The sequence below is a fragment of the Rhinolophus sinicus genome, linkage group LG02 (genome assembly GCF_036562045.2).
Source record: "Rhinolophus sinicus isolate RSC01 linkage group LG02, ASM3656204v1, whole genome shotgun sequence".
Lineage (NCBI taxonomy): Eukaryota > Metazoa > Chordata > Mammalia > Chiroptera > Rhinolophidae > Rhinolophus > Rhinolophus sinicus.
Genome location: NC_133752.1, coordinates 106,602,940 through 106,624,515, shown reverse-complemented (window position 1 = coordinate 106,624,515; position 21,576 = coordinate 106,602,940). Strand labels below are relative to the sequence as shown.

Sequence of the window (21,576 nt, the reverse complement as noted above, 5' to 3'; positions counted from 1 at the left end):
AGAAATTTAAGTTGATTTATATACTATGAAGTTGATAGAAAGATTCCTAAAGCAGCCAGGTGACAGATTTGTAAAGATGGGTGATGCCACCATTGTTGCATAGGTATGGTTAGCACACTCACTAACATGGATAGCAGCTCTGGGGTACCGGGGTGGGGGGTGGTGGTCCGAGGGCACAAACTTCCAATTAGAAGATGAGTAAGTTCTAGGGATCTTACAGTATGGTGACTGTGGTTAGCAATAATGTATTATATACTTGAAGGCTGCTATGAGAAGAGATCTTAAATGCCCTCACCACAAAAGAGAGATGGTAATTATGTCCTGATGGAGGTGTTAGCGGACCTTATTTATGGTGGTGATCATTTGCAATATATGTGTATCAAATCAACATGTCGTACACCTTAAACTTACAGTGTTATATATCAGTTACATCTCACTGAAGCTGGGAACAAAAGATAATTTCTTAAAAAAGGGAAAGAAAAGTAATTTACCTTCTTATGGCTTAGGCGTTTGTAAGTTAACCATGTTCAAATCTGTTATTTCCAAGCCACCCTTTGCTTAAGGGCTTTCTGGAAGCAAAGAGAACTAACTGAGTTAGGGCAATGGGTTTCCAGGGTCCTCTTGGCTGGTGCCTTATTTAATAAGGCATGGCTTGTGTAGTCATGAGCTGGATTCAATTATGTCCCTTCCTGACATTTTCATTCATTTGATTTCCCAGGCCTGACATGTGAGGCAAGATGAGGTCTGGAGCCAGGATGATTTTTCTCTCAAAGCATCAGTGCTCATAAGATTTAAATATTTCTTTCCACCATTAAATCTTTCCCCATCAAATGTATGAAAGCCCCCAAACAATCAAGAAGGATGCACATTTAAACCTGCTGCCTCAGTTACAGATCGAGACTTGGAAATGTGGATTTCATTAGATTGCTCTGGCATAGAAGTGACTTTCATTAATTCAGGAGGCTTGGCACGTGGTACTCAGAGGGGAACTGCCTTGAGCATAGGGCCTTTAAGGAGTTTCTCTCTATTCCTGATGTACCCCTTAGCTCTACAGCCCTGTTGCAGTTTGCCTACTGTCCCTAGGTAGAGGGGCTGTGGGAGGGAATGAGGAAGAGATAAAGGCAATTACGGTGAATCACGAGACAGACAATGCAACTTGCATAACTTTACTTGTGCTGGCAATGAATTACAAGCATATGAAAAAATTAGTTTGCATTTCCTGAGCATATCCTCTCTCACCTGTGCTGCGATCAAACCACCAATTCATAGACTTGAAAGGCAGCCAGGCCAGTGAGGCTAGCATTCTGGTGGGAGCCCCTGACTCTTCCAGCAAAACTCAGTCATGGACATGAAGGGTGTTACCAGCTATTCACAAGCTAAAGTAAATGTAGATTCAATTTTAAAACATGTTTGTTTTGCAAGTCATGTGCTCTTCATACCATCATATTTATCAGCAATTCCAGTGTGTAGCTGCCTGGTCACTTCCAAGTATCACAGTGTGATTGTATCACAATGGTAGAATTTGGAATTCATCATGACCTTCATTCAAAGACTTCAGAATCTAAGGGTGCCTTCCTGGTTCCCACCTTCAGTGCGTTCAGCTAACTCCTATAAGCCTCCTACACTGGAGACTGTCCCACAGGAAGTCCCGGAAGCCTGCCTTGCATGAAGGGTGATGGAAGAATTCAGTTCAATTTCCAGTACTAGAACCATAAAGTTATCCAAACTGTATTAGCCTTTTTGTTTACTCTAAAAAGGACACAGATTCTGCCTTCTCTAGAAACTTAATTCCAACATCCTCAAATGCTCCTTTAGATAGCTGAGGGAGACAAAATTTTGAGAACTTTGGAAGTGGTGAATAATGGAGGATTTCTTTACTTACTTTTCTGATAATTCTACCCAAAATGCATTTTTTTCCAAGAAGACATTTTCTTTGTTCTTTGTTCATGAACAAATCTTTATTCATTATAACTTGGAATTCAATCTCCCTTTCACAAAGCCACGCACGTTCTTTTCTATTCCTTGGCACAGTGAAGTCATGCTTGTGCATGAGCCCTTACGATGTGTCATACATGTGGGAAAAATGAACTGTGGTAGTCATGGAGCCACTTCATTTTGCAGACTTTGGCTTCCTCTAGGGAGTCCGGAAGTGGGGAATGGATTCCATTTTAAAGACTATGTGTTTACTAACATAAAATAATATTGAATGTCAACTATTAATATAATAAAAAATAGTCATGGGGATTTGTGGGGATAGAGTCCCAGAGAGCAGTTTCCAGGCTCTCGGCCTCACGTGGAAAGGTGCTGGCTCAGGTAGTAAATGGCCATCAACTGTGATTGGATGGCCATCAGCTGTGGCTAGTTGGCCATCAGCTGTTAACCAGTGAGCCATTGGCCACTAATATAACGGCCATGGCTATGCTAGCAATAAATGGGGGCTAGCAAGAAAATGGTGGCTGAGCCTGCAAGCAGTGCAGTGAGGGTTGCGAACAGTGTGGCTCCTGCTTCCTGTGTCTCCAACCCAGCCACCAGCGAGACTATAGTGGTATGACTCCCCTACCTATGGCTCCGTGGGTGTTCCTTTTTGGCCTCACCTTGTCCTGAGTTCTTGTGTGGGAACCGGGACCAGAGACCCCGCAGGCTGCACCACACGACAGGATTATAGCACAGCATAGGGAATATAGTTAATAATCTAATAACTATGTACAGTGTCAGATGGGTACTAGACTTACCAGGGGAATCACTTCATAAACTATATAAATGTCTAATCACTATGTTGTTCTGCATACCTGAAACTAATAAAAAAAAGGAAAAATACCATGTGCTAAAGTGCAAATGCTCCACTTATTTATATCAACAAATTCAATCCAGACATCTTATTTTAAAAATATACCTATCAATGTCTCTTTGGAGAAACATGTGACAAAATGTATGAATAAAAGATCACGGTTCCATATTATTTTTGGACTACGATAACTATCTTGGCATTTATATTTACCTTACAAGGAGATCAGAAAACATGTTGAAAGCTTTTCAGGGCAAGAAGGGGAAAAAGGAAATGTACCCTTAAAACTCAAGGACAGTAGTCACCTAACAGACAACCTCAGAACTACCAGCAGATGGCGCAACAACCTATTTTATAGTCCGCGGGAAGCTTTTCATTATCAGAAAATAACCTAAAATGGCATTTTTTTCTCTTTGCTTATTGTTAATGCACTAAAATATAATGATCTTATTGACAGTAACATTTAATACTATAACCATAAAAGCTGTAATAATTGTGTTAGAGTAATGATAGGATTATTATACCTGACTGAACGAAAAGGGACCTTAGAGAGCTCTGGTTCAATCCCTCTGTTTCATCACCGAGGACACTGAGGTTCTTCATCTTGAACTTAAGCTCCCAGTGGGCAGACTCTTGATGAGAATCCTGGTCACGTCGCTGAGTCCAGCACTCACATATTCAGCGACACTGCCCCTCAGCCAAATACCATTTTTAGTCCAATAATCACAATTTTGGAGGGGGATGTAGGATCATTGCAGTCAATAAATATTTTTCAGCTGACGTTACCTGTACAGACTCTTAAATTTTCTTGGCAGAACATTCATTTTTTGCAGAGAAATGACATTTTTAGGGAGAACACGCTCTCCTGTCACCTCTTTACCATTTCCTGAAGCATCTCCAGCTGTGAACCAGAAATGCCATTTTGCCAAATGCTTTCTTTCCAGCCTCTGGCTATTTCTGCAATAGAAAGAAACAGATTTTTCACACATTTGGTTTATACTAGGATGCTGTTTCCGATAGAGTCAACAAACATACTAGCAGGAATGATTAAGGAGACCTAACTTCTGTTCTGTTGTCAGAATGCTAATGGAAATATATACTAATATTTAAAAAAAAAATAGCAGTTGACATAAAGCTGCATTATTAAATTATAGGGGGAAAAGAGTCATGAAAACTTGAGTTCAAAAACAATACAATGCACCCCAAATAATCACCTTACATGAAAATAACTAAAAATTAATATGATAATCATGGACTTCTAACACATTGAACATTGATTTATTTAATTTACTTTTTTTTTTTCTTTTTCATGTTGTCAACTGGCTTGAAAACTGTTAGAAAGACCATAAGTGATTTACATGGAAAATAATATATTAGAAGCTTTGGTTGAAAAGGTGAGGAAAGGTAAAATTTTTGGAAAACCAAGATATCCTACCAGATCTGTCCACATTTGATTCCTATTATCAACAGCTGATACTTTCAACCCTTGAAAACCAGGATAGTAGTGTAACAGTAAAATAACTTTCTGTTATGATTATAGAATGCAAGTTAAACAAAACTTCAATCAAATATCTCATTGGAAAAAACTGAGTTACTTAACAGAATTCTTCAAAATGTTATTTTTTAAATATGATTTCCTTTTGAAAGTGTCTGGAAGACAAATTACCCAAATCGTTACAAATATCACTATGTTTCAGTGTGACAAAGGCTCTCCATTGGGATGTATAGTTCAGAAGCAAGATTAAATGAGTGCAGATAAAGCTCTTTGCCCACTGTCTGGCTCAAATAATCTGTTCTACTATTACTATTGCTATTGTTTTTTACCATTACATTGCAACCAAATGTGCATCCAATTTTCGGCATATGCTGCTTCTGAGCAGAAGGACCTTGATCAAAGAACTGAATGTCTAGGCTTGATTTACTCATAAAAGTAAATGACCTAATCACATGTTCTTCTGGAAACTTCTGAGTCTCATCTTATTCCAAATAAAGAAGCAAAGAAACGTCTCTGATTTCATCATGAGCGCTGTGTATGAACACCTGTATGTAACAATTTGACAACATAATGGGAAATTTTGGTAAAATAAATTTGATTTGTAAAAGAAATTTGAATTGGAAATTATCTCTTAGGTGACATGACTTCTCTGACGCTTACGAGTAGTTCATTAGAAAATAAAATATCCTGAACCAAAAGCTTTGCAAAATATTCTCTTGGGAACAATCCTACATTATTTAAAAAGTCTAACAATTTATCCTCCTATCCAAATTTAAACCATTTTGCATATCACATGTTTTCCTTTGGTTAATGTCTACCTTAGCTTTTTTCTTTTTTTAATGAATGAACAAGTAGCAAATCTACTGATGACTTTCATAATATGAACCAAGAAAATAATTTGAACATATTAATAACTATAAAATGTTGTTGACTAGTTATGACTTGTTATTACATTTTTTTCTGTTAGTATCTCCCCTTGTTAAAAAGTTGCCAAATTTTCAAATCTATGCATTGTGACATATAAAAATGCATGAGGCTAGTTATGGGAACCATCCTGGGCCTCAGTTTCCCCAATCAGAAGGAAATGGGCTGAATGAGATCTAGGTTCTTTTCCCAGGTCTAAATGTGGTATTTGGAGCACGTGTGGATGGCAAATGACTCCAGAGCCCAATCAGACAATGGGGTGGGTTAAGTCCCTAGGGCCTTATTCAAAACATGCTGGGTCTGATGTGTTTCAAAATTCAGATTTTTTTCTGTTGGATATTGGAAAGAAAATACATAGCAATTATAGTGAATTATATAATGCCCCCAGCAAGCTCCAGGCAGCTTCCCATAATCCAACATTTTAAGGACTCTGCAACTCAGTTGCCCCACAGCGCACACTGGGTGGAGGTAAACTGGGATTATAAATAGCTTCTTCTCCATTCAGATCAGTTGTTTTGACTAAAGCAGTTATGAACCTTTTTTTTTTTTTTTTTTTTTTAACTGCACTTTGGATTTCAGAATTGTGGATAAGAGATTGTGAACCTGGACAGCCATGAAGCCTACCAATTAAAACAACGCAGACAGGAAAACTTGCAATGACTCCATCCACAGTAGTGGGGATCCAATCCGGCAGGGGAGACACTTAGCTTCCACCATCTATTGACGACCATTTTCAAATGGACAGAAAAGTTCACATGTGGGGAGAGCGTGTGCTCAGGGGCTAGGGGTGGGACATACTCTGCCAATATTCAATATTTACTTTGCTGGTCCCAGAATAATTTTCGCTATCTTTGCTTTTTTTTTTTTTTTTTTTTTTTGGCAATGCACATATATGAACTTAAAACAAAACAAAACAAAACAAAAAACCCTAATTTTTATTAATTTTGCAATTCAGTAAGGGAGGGAGGGGGCAAAAAAGAGGGAAGCCGGCGGTTATTGGTCAAGTCCTGGCTGCTGAGGCTGTGGTCAGTGGTTGCTATTATATAGGGTCCAGCTGTTGTCTTTTTCCATATTCAGTCTCCCAGTATAAAGGGTTTCCAGCACTCCTAAAAAGGAGAGACTTAAAGGGATACTTTTAAGGTGGGGAAGTCTGGCAGACTTATTATGAAGCTCTATGTGCCTAGAAAACTGTTGGCTATTTGTTTGAGCAGCTGTGATTAGAACATGCTGGATAGTGAGGCCTCCTCAGCCCTCATTGCCTCTGTAGCTCCTCAGCTGGGGGCCTTCCTGTGTTAACTTTATTTCATGCTCATCAAGGAGCTGACAGCGATGTTTGTAATGTAGTTGAACAGCAAAAAGGTTCTAAGAACAGGCCGGCATTTCAAATCTTAAGTAAAACAGACCCTTTCTGCGCAAAATTCTGCTCTAACAAAGTACGTTAACCAGATAATTTGCTTTGCAGGTCCCTGAGAAGTCACCGAGAAAATGAACAGAAAGAAGGATGAAGGAAGGAACCGGAAGATTGAAGAGAGACATGGGCCGATGGACTTCTGAGTCCCTTGAACAAAATCAAATACTAACTATGAAAATGAACCATTAGTCAAACTAATTGATTTATAAGATGAATAGTCCTCTCAGAATCAAAATATTAAATGGCAGAATAACTGCATTTGAGGTTATTGAAAGAGAAGAAAACCTCCGCAGTGACTGAAGTTAATGGCGTGCTCTGCTCTGATGTCAGCTTCCTCCATTCAGAATATATATATATATGTATTTTTCTGTCTCTCTCATCCACAGATTATTAATATTCATATGACTATTGGATTACTTCACACATCCAATAAAACAAAGTATGATGGGAATATTACTCCCATATTTTGAATACTCCCCAAAGTGCCTTTTGGGTGATTAGAGTGATTTTTCATTTAGAATGTGAAGTTACTGATTTTCAAAATGAAGGCTTTCTCATATACACAGCATCTAAATGTATATTATCATTTCACATTTTTATAAAGACGCCCATCTGAGGCTTCCAAAGCCCCTGGTTAATTTAAGTTTATTTCCTATCCAGCCACATGGCTGCTCTGAAGACACACATGCAGTGTATCTCCCTATCAGAACTGTCAAGAGCTGGGAAGGGCCAAAGATTTTGCCCAACTTGCAACCAACAAGTTAGGCTGCCACAGTTTCATGGAAGCTCCCAGAAGACACAAGTCTCCTGGGTCAGAGACAAAGGACTTTATTACTCATGGTGCCACAGGCAGCTGAGCTTTCTACCCACCTTATTAACCACTGAGTCTGAGTCGACCTGCCTGAGATGAGAGTATGGAGTCAGAGAGTCACAAGGCCTCCATGGGTCAGGTGTGCAGTTTAGAAAAGAGCCCAGCCAGACAATGGCTGCTTTTCTAAAAAGGGTGTTCTTGATAACTCTACCAGGGAGGCAACACATCCAAACTCTCAGGCACCTCTGGGTGAAGTCTGCCACGCTTCCTCAGATGGTCCTGTTGACAAAATCTTCAGTCACAGAGATTTGTAGCTCAATGGGTCACTAGGGCTGTAAGCCCTAATAGTGGAGAGTGGACCACAGCTTACTGGACACTTTCCAACACAATTTGCTGGTCTGAGCACCTTTCAAAGGGTGCTGATTTGTGTGTTAGCCAACAAAAAGGGCCTTGTGGAATGCCCAAGACAAGCACACATGGTCTGAAACACCCAAAGAGTTCAGTAAGCTGCTGGTCTGCTCTCCTCTCCAGCGGTGATTGTGGGTGGACGAGAGAGGCAAAGAGACGGCAGTGTTGAGCTGAAGGCTGGTGAGATTGGGAGCTGCGAATCCACCCACATGTTCCCAAGAAACACTATTTCGTGTTCAAGCCCCTGAATTTTATGTAGGTTTCCCCTAGAGGCAGAGGAAAATCCTAAATCAGGGCTACTGAGGCTTCTGATTTTCCAACCAACAGCGAAAACTTTGGACCAATGTAGGCAGAGGCTCTGGCACTAAATCCCAGCCCACCCACAAGTACCAGTGAATGGTGAGTTTTCCCCATTAGCACTTCTCTGTCTGTGGCTTTCCCGATAGGAAACATCCTCTTGGCACTTATGGGACTGGAAGTTTAAGCACAGGACACTTCAGTTCCCAGTATGCATCTAGATGTAGATGAGATATAGGGCCCCGCCGTGCCCAGGGGCCCACACTCTTTCCTACTGAGAACTCTGCTAAACCCCATCCGTTGAATCTGAGCTTCAGTGGGATCAGGTAGGGTAGGCACTTGGGCGGCAGTATCCAGCAGAGACACGGAAGATTGAGACTCTTTCCTTCCTGTTCTTCAGCTACTCTGATGGGTGGGCATGACTTCAAGCACCTAGGGGACAAAGAGACTTCACCCCTAGTCTTTTTAAAGTGCTGTAATACAATCTTAAGGTGCTTTAAATGCAGCCAGCCACTGCATTTAAAGGATTCTTTAAATGATAAGTACAGAATAACTAAATATTGACCAGTTTCTTAACCTAAATATACACATCTGAGGACACATGTTCTACACTTTTCTGTCCAGATGGACTTTTTTTTTTTTAATTAAAGTTTATTGGGTGACAATTGTTAGTAAAGTTACATAGATTTCAGGTGTACAATTCTGTATTACATCATCTATAAATCCCATTGTGTGTTCACCACCCAGAGTCAGTTCTCCTTCCATCACCATATATTTGATCCCCCTTACCCTCCTCTCCCACCCCCCACCCCCTTGCCCTCTGGTAACCACTAAACTATTGTCTGTGTCTATGACTTTTTGTTTCTCATTTGTTTGTCTTGTTCTTTTGTTGTTTTTGGTTTATATACCACATATCAGTGAAATCATATGGTTCTCTGCTTTTTCTGTCTGACTTATTTTGCTTAGCATTATACTCTCAAGATCCATCCATGTTGTCAAAATGTTCCTATATCATCTTTTCTTACCGCCAAATAGTATTCCATTGTGTATATATACCACAACTTCTTTATCCATTCATCTATCGAAGGACATTTTGGTTGTTTCCATGTCTTGGCCACCGTAAACAAAGCTGCAATGAACATTGGCGCACACATGTCTTTATGGATAAATGTTTTCCGATTTTTTGGGTAGATACCCAGGAGAGGGATTGCTGGGCCATATGGTAATTCTATTCATAATTTTTTGAGGAACCTCCGTACTGCCTTCCATAGTGGCTGCACCAGTCTGCAATCCCACCAACAGTGTATGAGGGTTCCTTTTTCTCCACAGCCTCTCCGACACTTGTTACTATTTGTCTTGTTGATGATAGCCATTCTGACTGGGGTGAGGTGATATCTCATTGTGGTTTTTATTTACATTTCTCTGATGATTAGTGATGTTGAGCATTTTTTCATATGTCTATTTGCCATTTGTATGTCCTCCTTGGAGAAATGTCTCTTCAGGTCCTCTGCCCATTTTTTTCAATTGGGTTGTTTGTTTTTTTGTTGTTGAGTTGCAAGAGTTCCTTGTGTATTTTGGATATTAGCCCCTTGTCGGAGGCACTGTTTGCAAAAATCTTCTCCCATTCGGTTGGTTACCTCTTTATTTTGTTGATGGTTTCTTTTGCTGTGCAGAAGCTTTTAAGTTTCATATAATCCCATTCATTTATTTTAGCTTTTACTTCCCTTTCCTTTGGTGTCAAATTCATAAAACACTCTTTGAACCCAAGGTCCATAAGTTTAGTACCTATGTTTTCTTCTATGCAGTTTATTGTTTCAGGTCTTATGCTTAAGTCTTTCATCCATTTTGAATTAATTTTGGTACACGGTGACAGAGAGCAGTCCAGTTTCATTCTTTTGCCCATGGCTATCCAATTCTGCCGGCACCATTCATTGAAGAGGCTGTCTTTTCTCTATTGTATGCTTCTTCGTCAAAATTATCTGTCCATATTTATGTGTTTTTATTTCTGAGTTCTCAGTTCTATTCCATTGGTCTACGTGTCTGTTTTTCTGCCAATACCATGCTGTTTTGATTATTGTTGCCCTGTAGTACAAGCTAAAGTCAGGGAGTGTGATACCTCCAGCATTGTTCTTTTTTCTTAAGATTGCTTTGGCTAGTCAGGGTCTTTTGTGGTTCCATACAAATCTGATGATTTTTTGTTCTATTTCTTTAAAAAATACCATTGGGATTTTGATGGGGATTGCATTAAATCTGTATATTGCTTTGGGTAATATGGCCATTTTAACTATGTTGATTCTTCCAATCCATGAGCACGGAATGTCTTTCCATTTCTTTGTGTCTTCTTCAGTTTCTTTTAAAAATGTCTTGTAGTTTTCAGCATATAGGTCTTTCACATCCTTGGTTAATTTTATTCCTAGGTATTTTATTCTTTTTGCTGCAATTGCAAAAGTAAAATTTTTTAAAATTTCTTTTTCTGAAATTTCATTGTTAATATATAAGAATACAATGGACTTGTGTATGTTGATTTTGTAGCTGACAACTTTACTGTTTTCGTTGATTGTTTCTAATAGCTTTTTGGTGGAGTCTTTAGGGTTTTCTATATATAGCATCATGTCATATGCAAAGAGTGACAATTTAACTTCTTCATTCCCAATTTGGATGCCTTTTATTTCTTGCTCTGGCCTGATTGCTCTAGCGAGGACTTCCAACACTATGTTGAAAAGCAGAGGTGATAGGGGACAGTCCTGTCGTGTTCCTGAATGTAGAGCAAAGGGCTTCAGTTTTTCACCATTAATTATGAGATTATCCGAGGGCTTGTCTTATATGGCCTTTATTATGTTAAGGTATTTTCCTTCTATACCTATTTTATTAAGTGTTTTAATCAGAAATGGATGTTGTATCTTGTCAAAAGTTTTTCTGCATCAATTGATATAATCATACGATTTTTGTCCTTTATTTTGTTTATGTGATGTATTACATTGATGGATTTGCATATGTTGAACCATTCTTGTGCCCCTGGGATGAACCTCACTTGGTCGTGATGAATAATCTTTTTAACGCATTGTTCCATTCGATTTGCTAGAATATTGTTTAGGATTTTTGCATCTGTATTCATCAGAGATATTGGTCTGTAGTTCAGTTTTTTTGTGTTGTCCTTACAAGGTTTTGGTATCAGGGTAATGTTGGCCTCATAAAATGAATTAGGGAGTACTGTCTCTTCTTCAATGTTTTGGAAGAGTTTTAGCAGGATTGGTATTAGATCCTCTTTGAAGATTTGGTAGAATTCACTGGTGAAGCCATCTGGTCCCGGACTTTTGCTTTTGGGAAGGTTTTGGATGACTGATTCAATTTCGTTATTGGTGATCAGTCTGTTTAGATTTTCCAGTTATTCATGGTTCAGCCTTGGAAGGCTATGTGTTTCTAAAAACTTGTCCGTTTCTTCTAGGTTATTGAATTTGGTGGCATATAGTCCTTCATAGTATTCTTGGATGATACTTTGTATTTCTGTGGTGTCTGTGATAACTTCCCCTTTTTCGTTTCTGATTTTGTTTATTAGTGTCCTCTCTTTTTTATCTTAGTGAGCCTAGCCAAGGGTTTGTCAATTTTGTTAATCTTTTCAAAGAACCAGCTCTTTGTCACATTACTTTTTTCTATTGTCTTTTTGTTCTCTATTTAATTTAGTTCTGCTCTTATATTTATTATTTCCTGTCTTCTGCTGACCTTGGGTTTCATTTGTTCTTCTTTTTCTAGTTCTTTAAGTGTAACATGAGGTTATTTACTTGGGATTTTTCTTGTTTCTTGAGATAGGCCTGTACTGATATAAATTTCCCTCTTAAAACTGCTTTCGTTGCATCCCAAAAATTTTGGTAGGATGTGTTTTCATTGTCATTTGTTTCTAAGTATCTTTTGGTCTCTCCCCTTAATTTCTTCCTGACCTGGTCATTCTTTAAAAGTCTGTTGTTTAATCTGCATGTATTTGTGGTTTTTGCTGCTTTCTTTTTGCAGTTGATATCCAATTTCAAAGCCTTGTGATCAGAGACTATGCTTGGTATGATTTCAATCTTCTTAAATTTGCTGAGGTTAGTTTTATGTCCCAATATGTGGTCTATCCATGAGAATGTTCCATGTACACTAGAAAAAATTGTATACTCTGGTGTTTTAGCATGAAGTGCTCTATAAATGTCAATTATGTCCATTTCATCTAATGTGTCATTTAGGGTTGCTATTTCATTATTTATTTTCTGTTTGGATGATCTATCCATAGCTGTCAATGATGTATTTAAATCCCCTAGTATAATTGTGTTTTGGTTAATTTCTCCCTTTAGTTCTGTTAGTAGTTGCTTGGTATATTTTGGTGCTCCCTGATTGGGGGCATAAATATTGATGACTGTTAATGTCTTCTTGTTGTATAGTACCCTTTACCATTATGAAATGTCCATCTTTGTCTCTTGTTATCTTTTTCACCCTGAAGTCTGTTTCATCTGATATCAGTATGAATACACCTGATTTTCTCTGGATACCATTTGCTTGGAGGGTCAATTTCCATCATTTCGTTTTGAGTCTATGCGTGTCCTTGTAGCTGAGATGCGTCTCTTGGAGACAGCATATAGTTGGGTTTAGTTTTTGATCCAATCTGCTACTGTGTGGCTTTTTATTGGTGAGTTCAGTCCATTTACATTTAGGGTGATTATTGATATGTGAGGATGTCCTATCATATCAATGTGAGGATCATTCTATCTTACTTTTCTGGTAAGACTGCATCTCCATTGTTTCTTTGCCTTTTTGTTGTTGTCTATTATTTCCATGAGGTGGTATTCTATGATGATTCCCCTTAATTTCTTCTTTTATTACAGTATATTTTTCAGTTGTGGATTTTTTTTTTTTTTGAGTGGTTACCCTTACGTTTATTCAAAAGAAAGTTTGATATTTAGAGTATTCCTTTTTTTTCAGCATGCCTAATTTCTCCATTCCCATATTCTGGTTCAGGCCTTTACTCTCCCCCTTTTTCTGTTTTGGTTGCCACAAGTTGTCCCTGTTGATGGTGGTCGAATAGCCTCCTTTAGTATTTCTTGTAGTGCAGGTCGTGTATTGAAAATTCCCTCAGTTTCTGTATGTCTGGAAAGGTCTTTATCCCTCCTTCATATCTAAAGGATATCTTTGCTGGGTATATTATTCTTGGCTCATAATTTATCTCTTTCAATAGATTGAATATTTGGATCCACTCCCTCCTGGCTTGTAGAGTTTCTGCTGAAAAATCTGATGATAATCTAATGGGCTTTCCTTTGTAGGTTACCATCTTATTTTCCCTAGCTTCCTTGAGATTTCTTTCTTTGTCGTTGAATTTTGACAGCTTCAATACCACGTGCCTTGGAGAAGGCCTTTGGGGTTGAGGTAATTAGATGTTCTTTTTTCGTCTTTGATTCGAGGATCCAGTTCTTTCCACAAGTTTCTCATCGACAATTTGTTTGAATATATTCTCTGTTCCCTTCTCTCTTTCTTCTCCTTCTGGTATGCCCATTATTCTTATATTGCTCTTTCTGATGGAGTCAGAAAGTTCTTGTAGAGTTCTTTCATTTCTTTTAAGTCTCAAGTCTCTTTCTTCTTTCCTCCTTGTCATTTCCAGGTTTCTATCTTTGATCTCACTGATTCTTTCTTCCATCTGGTCAACTCTACTACCTAAGCTGGCTATTTCATTCTTCATTTCTTCTATTGAGCTCTTAATCTCCAGAAATTCTATTTGGTTCTTTTTTAGAATTTCAATCTCTTTGGTAAATTGTTCATGTTGTTCTTTGATTATGTTTCTGAGTTCATTAAACTTCATGTCTGTGTTTTCTTGCATCTCATTGAGTTTTTTCAGTACTGCAATGTTGAATTCTCTGTCATTTAAGTCACATATTTCCATATCTTTAATTTCATTTTCTGGAGACTTTCACTTTCTTTTTGAGCTGTCTTGTTGCCTTGGTTATTCATGGCAATTAATGAGTTATTATTTTTCTTCCTAGATATCTACAGGAGTGGGTTCTGCAACTGGTTGATAGGAAGAGGTCTTTCTTTTGTTTTCCAGTACGTGTTGGTAGAATGTTTTATTTTCTCTCTGAGTGTAGCTTTTTTTTGTCTCTCACACTGTAGTGTTATGTTTTCTCTGTACTATTCAAGCTTATCACACAATGGGGGATTCCCTGGAAGGTGGGCTTCTCCTCTGTTAACAATTCGCCTGGGTCATAGAGCACTGTGTCCGTGTGGGTATGCGGAGAGCTTTTGAAGTTCCAAAGCTCTTCCTACACCAGTCTCAGAGCCCGTGTGTTTCAGCTCTTCTTTTTACTCCCTTTGCAGGGATCCACCCAGATAAGTGGGAACAGGGGCAGGGTGATTTGTGAGAATTGGCCCAGAGCAATGGCGGTGACCACCACCACATCTGGTCCTGTCCTCCTTCCAAAGCTCCCTCCCCTTAGCTGGAACCAGTTGGGCTGCGAATCTGTACCTGCGGACCACAGTTCTCAGAATTGCAAATATTCTGTTCTTTTGATCTGACACTGCTACTGTTCCACTTCTAGCACCGGGCAGGTGGGGGCGGGGCGAGCTCCGGGAGGGTACGGAGGGGGCGGCTACTCTCAGTGTCTAAGGCTTCCGTTCTCTGCTAGGCAGTGAGGGCTGAAACCACTGTTTTCAGCCTTCTTCCCTCAGTCTTTGCTCCGAGGTCTCCGCTGTGAGTGTTGGGTTCAGCCGTGTTATATGCTGTCCCCCAAGCCCTGTGGACCATAAACGGAGCCCTAACAGTCCGAGTTCCTCCCTCTCCTGCAGCTGCGGTAGTTCCGGGAAGTAGCGAGCTCGGAGCACTGAGCTAGGTCTGCGTCCTGCGCCTGTACGGCCCTGTCTCCGCACTTCTCCCTTCCCTCCTCCCCCGCTCGGGCAATTCGCCCACCTTTAGTTTAATTCAGTAGTGAGCCTCTGCGTCTTGCCTGTCTGCTGTGCAGGGAGTCCTTTGTGGCGGTATAGTTGTTGAATTCATTGTAAATTCCAGGGGAGCTTTACAGAGGCTCACCTCATGCCACCATTTTGATGACGTCTCTCTCTGGAAGGACATTTTAAAGGGAGTCTTGTTTGAATCATGCCCTTCTTTCACTGGTTTCTGGTGATAGTTTGTTAATCCAACACTCGCAGCCTGGTCTGTACCTTCAACGGTTGGCCACCTTTTCACCGCCTGCTCTAAGGTCTCCACCATGGTGTCGTCATCTGACCAAGTGGCATGACCTTTCCGTGCAGCAGGAGAGCCTACGAACCAGTGTCCTCTCAGATCCCCATTTCTGAGTGTTGAAAATGCACACATGTTCAGCTCCTGGAACTCCCTGGTTCCTGGGAGCAATAACAAGTAATCTATGACGTCTGGGGTGCACAGGGATAATTAAGGACAATATGATAAAGCAGGTACAAAACTTAGGCAGATGGCCACACTTCCCCAAAAGATTTTCAACATGTAAGTAAGCCTTTATTACTCACTACAGTCACATATATATTGAACACTTGAAATTGACTTTGTTTTGTATTGGATGGATTTTTGTTACTTTAAATAAAACCAAAAAAAAGCTCAATGTATGGTAACAACATATGAGAAGGCAGGAGTAGATCACCAGCTTTTCCATTTTGTCTTCCCTGGTCTTCATTCCCATGTTAGGAAGAGATAGACATAACCTGAAGATTATACAAAGCTCTAGGTAAAGTAAGCATTGTTTCATGTTTTCCTTGGGCAGAAGAAATGAAGAATGTGGTTAAGTGTACCTAAAACACATTCGTAAGCTTATTTCCTAACTCGCCCATGTTGTGTGCTTTTTCTCTATATACCATGTTCCCCGAAAATAAGACCTAGCTGGACAATCAGCTCTAATGTGTCTTTTGGAGCAAAAATTAATATAAGACCCAATCTTATTTTACTATACTATAATACCAGGTATAATATAATATAATATAATATAATATAATATAATATAATATATATAATACTGGGTCTTATTTTAATATAAGACCGGGTCTTATATTAATTTTTGCTCCAAAAGATGCATTAGCGCTGATTGTCCGGCTAGGTCTTATTTTCAGGTAAACACGGTAGTTGTTGAATCTTTACTTTATATATAGTGTTAAGATGTTTACATGGTTTAAAGTATATATATGTTTTCTCTTTCATTATTATGGTAAAATATTCATAACATGCAATTTAACATTTTAACCATTTTCAGTTTATAGTTCAGTAGCATTTAAGTACATTAGCAATGTTTCAAACCATTCCCATCATTCATCTTCAGAACTCTTTTTATCTTCCCAAGCTGAGACACTGTTCCCATTAAACGATAACTCCCCATCCAGCTCCCCCATTGTTCTACTAACCATTGTTCTACTTTTGGTCTTTAGGGATTGCCTATTCTAGGTCCCTCATATAAGTATAATCACACAGTGTTTGTCTTTTTGTGACCTACATATTTCACTTGGTGTAAAATCTTCAAAGTTCACTCGTGTTGTAGTCTGTGCCAGAATTTCCTTCCTTTTTAACACTAATATTCCTGCAGTATATTTTCAAACATAAGCTTTTCATAGCTATTTTCATTTCAAGTTGAGTTTATCATATCCCATTACCCAGGTTATTCATATCCTTTGAAAGGATGTCTTCCTTGGCAATTTACAAACTCCTGAGAAAGTTAATAAGACGAGAATAAACTATCTAAAAAATCTGAATCAGACCACAGGTAAGGATATAACACATTAGTGAAAATAAATAACTCTGCTGACCAGTACTAAAGTTTGACCTTCGTGAGGGTCTCTTAATAAAATAAAAGTAGGATACTGCAGTATGAAAATGTTTATTCATGGAGCACAGGGTGAGGAAGACCTTGATCCCAGAAGAAGGTCTCAGCCTTCTCGGCCTGCACATGGTCTGTGGGTCTCAGGGAGCAGTGCCACCTGTAATGTGCCTGCAGGTGGCACACACCCAGCCTGACTGCCACTATTCATTTGACCTCTTTATCACATTTTCCCACGCACTTGCCAGCATCACCTTGCTCTGATGTAGCTGTGCTTCAGCCAGCTTAAACCTCACTAACAAGTGAGGTGAAATCCACATAAGGAGAAACCAGAGGCCCAAACGGAAGGATCAGCAAATTAGGTGTGCAGGGGAACAAGCCCCACAGTGCACATTTCTAGTCACAAACCTCCGCTGAGAGCCAGTGTCCTTCACTGAATCAATCAACATGTACTTATCCATCCCCTGTACCAGTTTTCCAAATCATTTTCAAAAATAATTGACCCACTAATAGTTAATCCACTCTGCAAAATACAACAGGCTCTTAGGCAGCAGGGTTACACTCCCCTCCTTGTTACACTCAACTTGTTTTTACTGCTCCTGATTTCAATAAGCAGAAAATGTATACACCTGCCTAGGAAAATCACTCTTACCACAACATTGCCTCTTATATTTAAATGTCTATTAGACCACCTCAACAACAACAAAAAATAAGAGTGGGAGAGCTGAAGCACAGGCTTTCCCCCAATTTAGCATATCTGTCTTACTGATGACGTGCCCTTGGGAATGGCCAACACTACTTCCTCCTTAGGTGCGACTCCACCACCTCCAGCCCCCATAAAATCCCCAGTAAAGATGCTATCCCAACCCCCTGGATTCCATCTCAGCACCTCAAATGCATACAGGGTCCCCAAGGTGCTTCCTCTGGTCTCCTTGATCGTGGCAGGAGGCAGGGCTGGGGGGCTCCCCTGACCTGCAGTAGAGTGATACTGGTGCTTCCGGAGATTGGACCTTGGGCACGAGGCCTAATACAACTTCACTTTCCTTATCTGCAAAATGAAAGTATTATCTCCCCAAGGTGTTTAATCCCACTCACTTTGCTTTTGTGTTGTATAAATTTGTATGCAGACTACATCCTACCTATTATCTCATGATTAAGGCCAAAGAAATTGGAAGTGAGCCAGCACATACCTTTGAGTAAATGACAAAAAAATCTGTAATCTCGTTTTCCAGACTGACCTAAACCATTTAGCTGTCAGCAATAGTTAGATTATTTTGGTTAGTTATACAGTAGTGAGAGGGCAATGGGAGAAAGAAAATACATATATATTCATACACATTCAGCTGCTGGAACTCCCTGGTTCCTGGGAGCAAGAACAAGCTATGACTTCTGGTGTCCATAGGAACAATTAGGGACAAATATGAATAAGTAAGCACACAACATAGGCCAATAGCCACATAGCCCCCAAAAGATTCCCAATAAATGTAATCCTTCACTACTGGCTGCAATCAAATATATATATATATATATATATATTATATATATATATATATATATATATTATATATATATCTATGTATCTATATATCTATATATATCTATCTATCTATCTATCTATCTATCTATCTATCTATCTATCTACACATATATATATTAAACATTAGAAATTGACTCTGTTTTATATTGGGTGAATTCTTGCTACTTTAATCAAAATAAAACCCCATGTATGGTGACAACCTGTAATATATGTTTCTAGCCCCTTGCTACTCAGTCTTCTGTTATAGTAAAATCGTATGTAAAACTAACAGGCACACTGATTGTCACAAGCAGGCATCGCTAGTCTCCAACCTGCTCTCCTAGCAGATGCTAAGCCCGCTCTCCACCATCTGGCTCTGCACCCAGGCACGTGGACACAGTACTTTTGTTGTTGTTGTTGTTGTTTGTTTGCTTGTTTGTTTGGTCAGGACCACTGTGTGTCCTAGGGCAGTGACAATTTTCTACTGCAATATGTCATTGAAAAAAATGTCATGGTGGCATAGAACAAAGAGTGTCTATTCCCTTCTCAGGGACTGCAGGCAGTTGCAAACCATCTGGCTAAGCTGACCTCCAGAATTTGGACTAGAGGCTCTAGAATGCCAGTTCATGTCAAGGCTACTCCACGTGTTCCTCATCCTCTGAGGACCACTGACGACTTGGAACATGTCTTCTCATGGCAGTTTATATGAATACAAAATGGCTAGCTGCACGTGCATGTGAATTTAAAGATGTTTGTTTACTCATTGCACTGCTCGAGAAGTTTGCATGACGGAATTTGACACCAGTGGGACAGGTACATACACTCAGGTTCTATTGCCCTGCAGCATCCCATGGAGGGGGGCAGAGCAACACGCAATTGGTCATTTAACACAGTCCAAACGACCACAAAGGGGCATTCCTTTATGTCGATGGTAAGTCCTTTAGTAAACAAAGGTGGAGAAACCACGTTGTTTGTTCACCTCAGCTGTCTGATCAAAACTTTGGAACCCGCAATGAATGGCATCTTGAAAACCAAGTAGGGCTTTGGGAAATATCAATTAATGTCAATTTAATTAATTATTCAGGGAAAGCTGATCCAGTACTGAAAGTGAACATCTGTGAACAGATCAAAAAGATTGTCTGTACTCTTCTAATCCTTTTTTCAGGGCTTAGAATGATTTTGGTAGAGGAGGATATGGAGTAATTTTTATTTAAAATGTATTTTTGCAAAGGAACATAGTTGTGTTCTAAATACTAAGTAAAGTTTTTACTTTAAAATTAGAATATCAAAATGAGCTCAATATATGTGCATATAATAAAATTTAGGAAGTATATTAACTTTATTTCTTAAAATAAAAAATAATAAATTAGATTTTCAAATGTTTAGAAAATAGTAGTTCATACATTCCATTTCTTTATTCTGCATATTTTAAATCAGAAATGTTAAGTCCAGTTGAGTTTTGCATTCCTGCTAAAAGTAAAGTTCTAAACTGATCTGTAGTATTTAGAAATAAATTATATGACTGTTTTGTTCGTGCTTAAATATTTTTTTAAAATTATCCATCTCCATTAGTATTCATATCTTCCCTTCCAAGGAAGGAAGTTTCATGTAATTATTATTCTGATACAGATATTTGTGTATTGTTTTAACATGCTATAGTTTCATTTTTAGGTACCAGTTGAAAAATGCCCCTGGGTTCAGATATCGTTTTTTACTAAGTAGCTTTTGTAGTATAAACTCGAAGTTCAAAAATATGGTTATGTTTAAAATAAGCTGTTATTTCTTGAATACAAGCAACAGTTCAATAATTCAAGTCCTATATTTATCTTCTCAGAGTAACTTGCTGTCAGTAAAAGGCAGATTTATGCCAACACATTTAACAAACAATAGTGGATTTCAACATCTTTAACTCTTTTTTGAAGAAAGATTCTATGTAATTCAAGGAAAATAATTTTAATGAAATACTTTCCTTAACAACTCATACACACTCACATAAGTAGGTTTGGCATTCTCATGTCTTTTAACATAAATATTAGAAAAGCTTGAGTAGAATTTGGATGACTTTAATTTTTTCACATGCTTTGGTTTAAAAGAAATTAAAATCATAGGACATGTGTTTTTGTCCGGGAGGAGAATAGAAATGAGGGCGTGTGGTACACATAGGGAAGGGGCCATTAATAAGAGGCACAGAAAAGCTATTCTTGGGAGGAGAAGTGGTCTTCACTTTACTCCAAATTTAAAAAACACACAAAAAAACAACAACAATAGATTTCTACTATGGAAAATGTGCAATTTCCCAAATAATTAAAAATAATAAAGCCTAGGAAGTGGGGTTTTATTTTTCAAGAGCAGAAATATATTACGTTGGCTATTCGAATGCATTCGGCATTTGGGCTTTCCCAAGAAGTGGGAGTAGGCAGGTTTTACTGGTGGAAGTTCCAGGGAGATGGATTTCAATTCTATCCAAGGAAGACTGTCATTGCTGTCCCAAGAAGGAGGACACTTGGCTTTTGGTGTTCAAGCTGAAGTTGGACCCAGCTCAGTGGAATTACAGAGCAGTGGTTCTCCAAATGTGGTGTCTCTGGGAGCTTGTGAGAGCTTTGTGATGGTCAAAACTATTTTAATAATTATGCTAATACATCAATGCCTTTTGTGTTGCCATTGGCACTGATGGTGTAAAAGCAACGGTGGATAAAGTGCTGATGGCTTAGCATGAATCAAAACAGTGGCACAAAACTATGCTAGCAGTCAATTGTTCTTACTTCTCACCACCAGCACAGTGAAAGAAAGAGGGTGTTGGCTTCACGTGAGACACTCTTATAGCAGCAATAAAATATATTAATTTTATTAAGTCTGGAGTCTTTAGTACACATCTTTTAACGTTTCATGTAATGAAATGAGAAACATGCATTACTCACTCCTGGATACCAACGTGGCAGGATTGACAAAAAACACGTGTCTGATTGAGTTGTGAGCTGAACTAGTACATTTTTCATGGAAAATCATTGTTACTTCAAAAGAATGACTGACAGAAAAATCTCTGGTTATTCAGACTTGGGTATCTAGGAGACATTTTCTCAAGTGGAATAAACTGATCTGTCATTTCAAGGAAAACAACTGACACTATTTGTTGCCAATAA

At 38.8% G+C, this 21,576-nt stretch overlaps 1 protein-coding gene across 2 annotated transcripts in view; it reads left to right on the top strand.

The window, feature by feature from the left end:
- Positions 1–21,576, top strand: part of LOC141570044 (ankyrin repeat domain-containing protein 26-like) — a 362,013-nt gene that overhangs the window by 100,010 nt on the left and 240,427 nt on the right. The window contains exon 17 of one of the 2 annotated variants that reach the window (XM_074325049.1): positions 6,667–7,040. The exons of the other annotated variant lie outside the window; for it this stretch is intronic. Coding sequence (XP_074181150.1) covers positions 6,667–6,693 — 27 coding nt within the window. The 3' untranslated portion in view covers positions 6,694–7,040. Of the gene's footprint in view, positions 1–6,666; positions 7,041–21,576 lie in introns of those variants that run through there. 2 annotated transcript variants of the gene reach the window in all.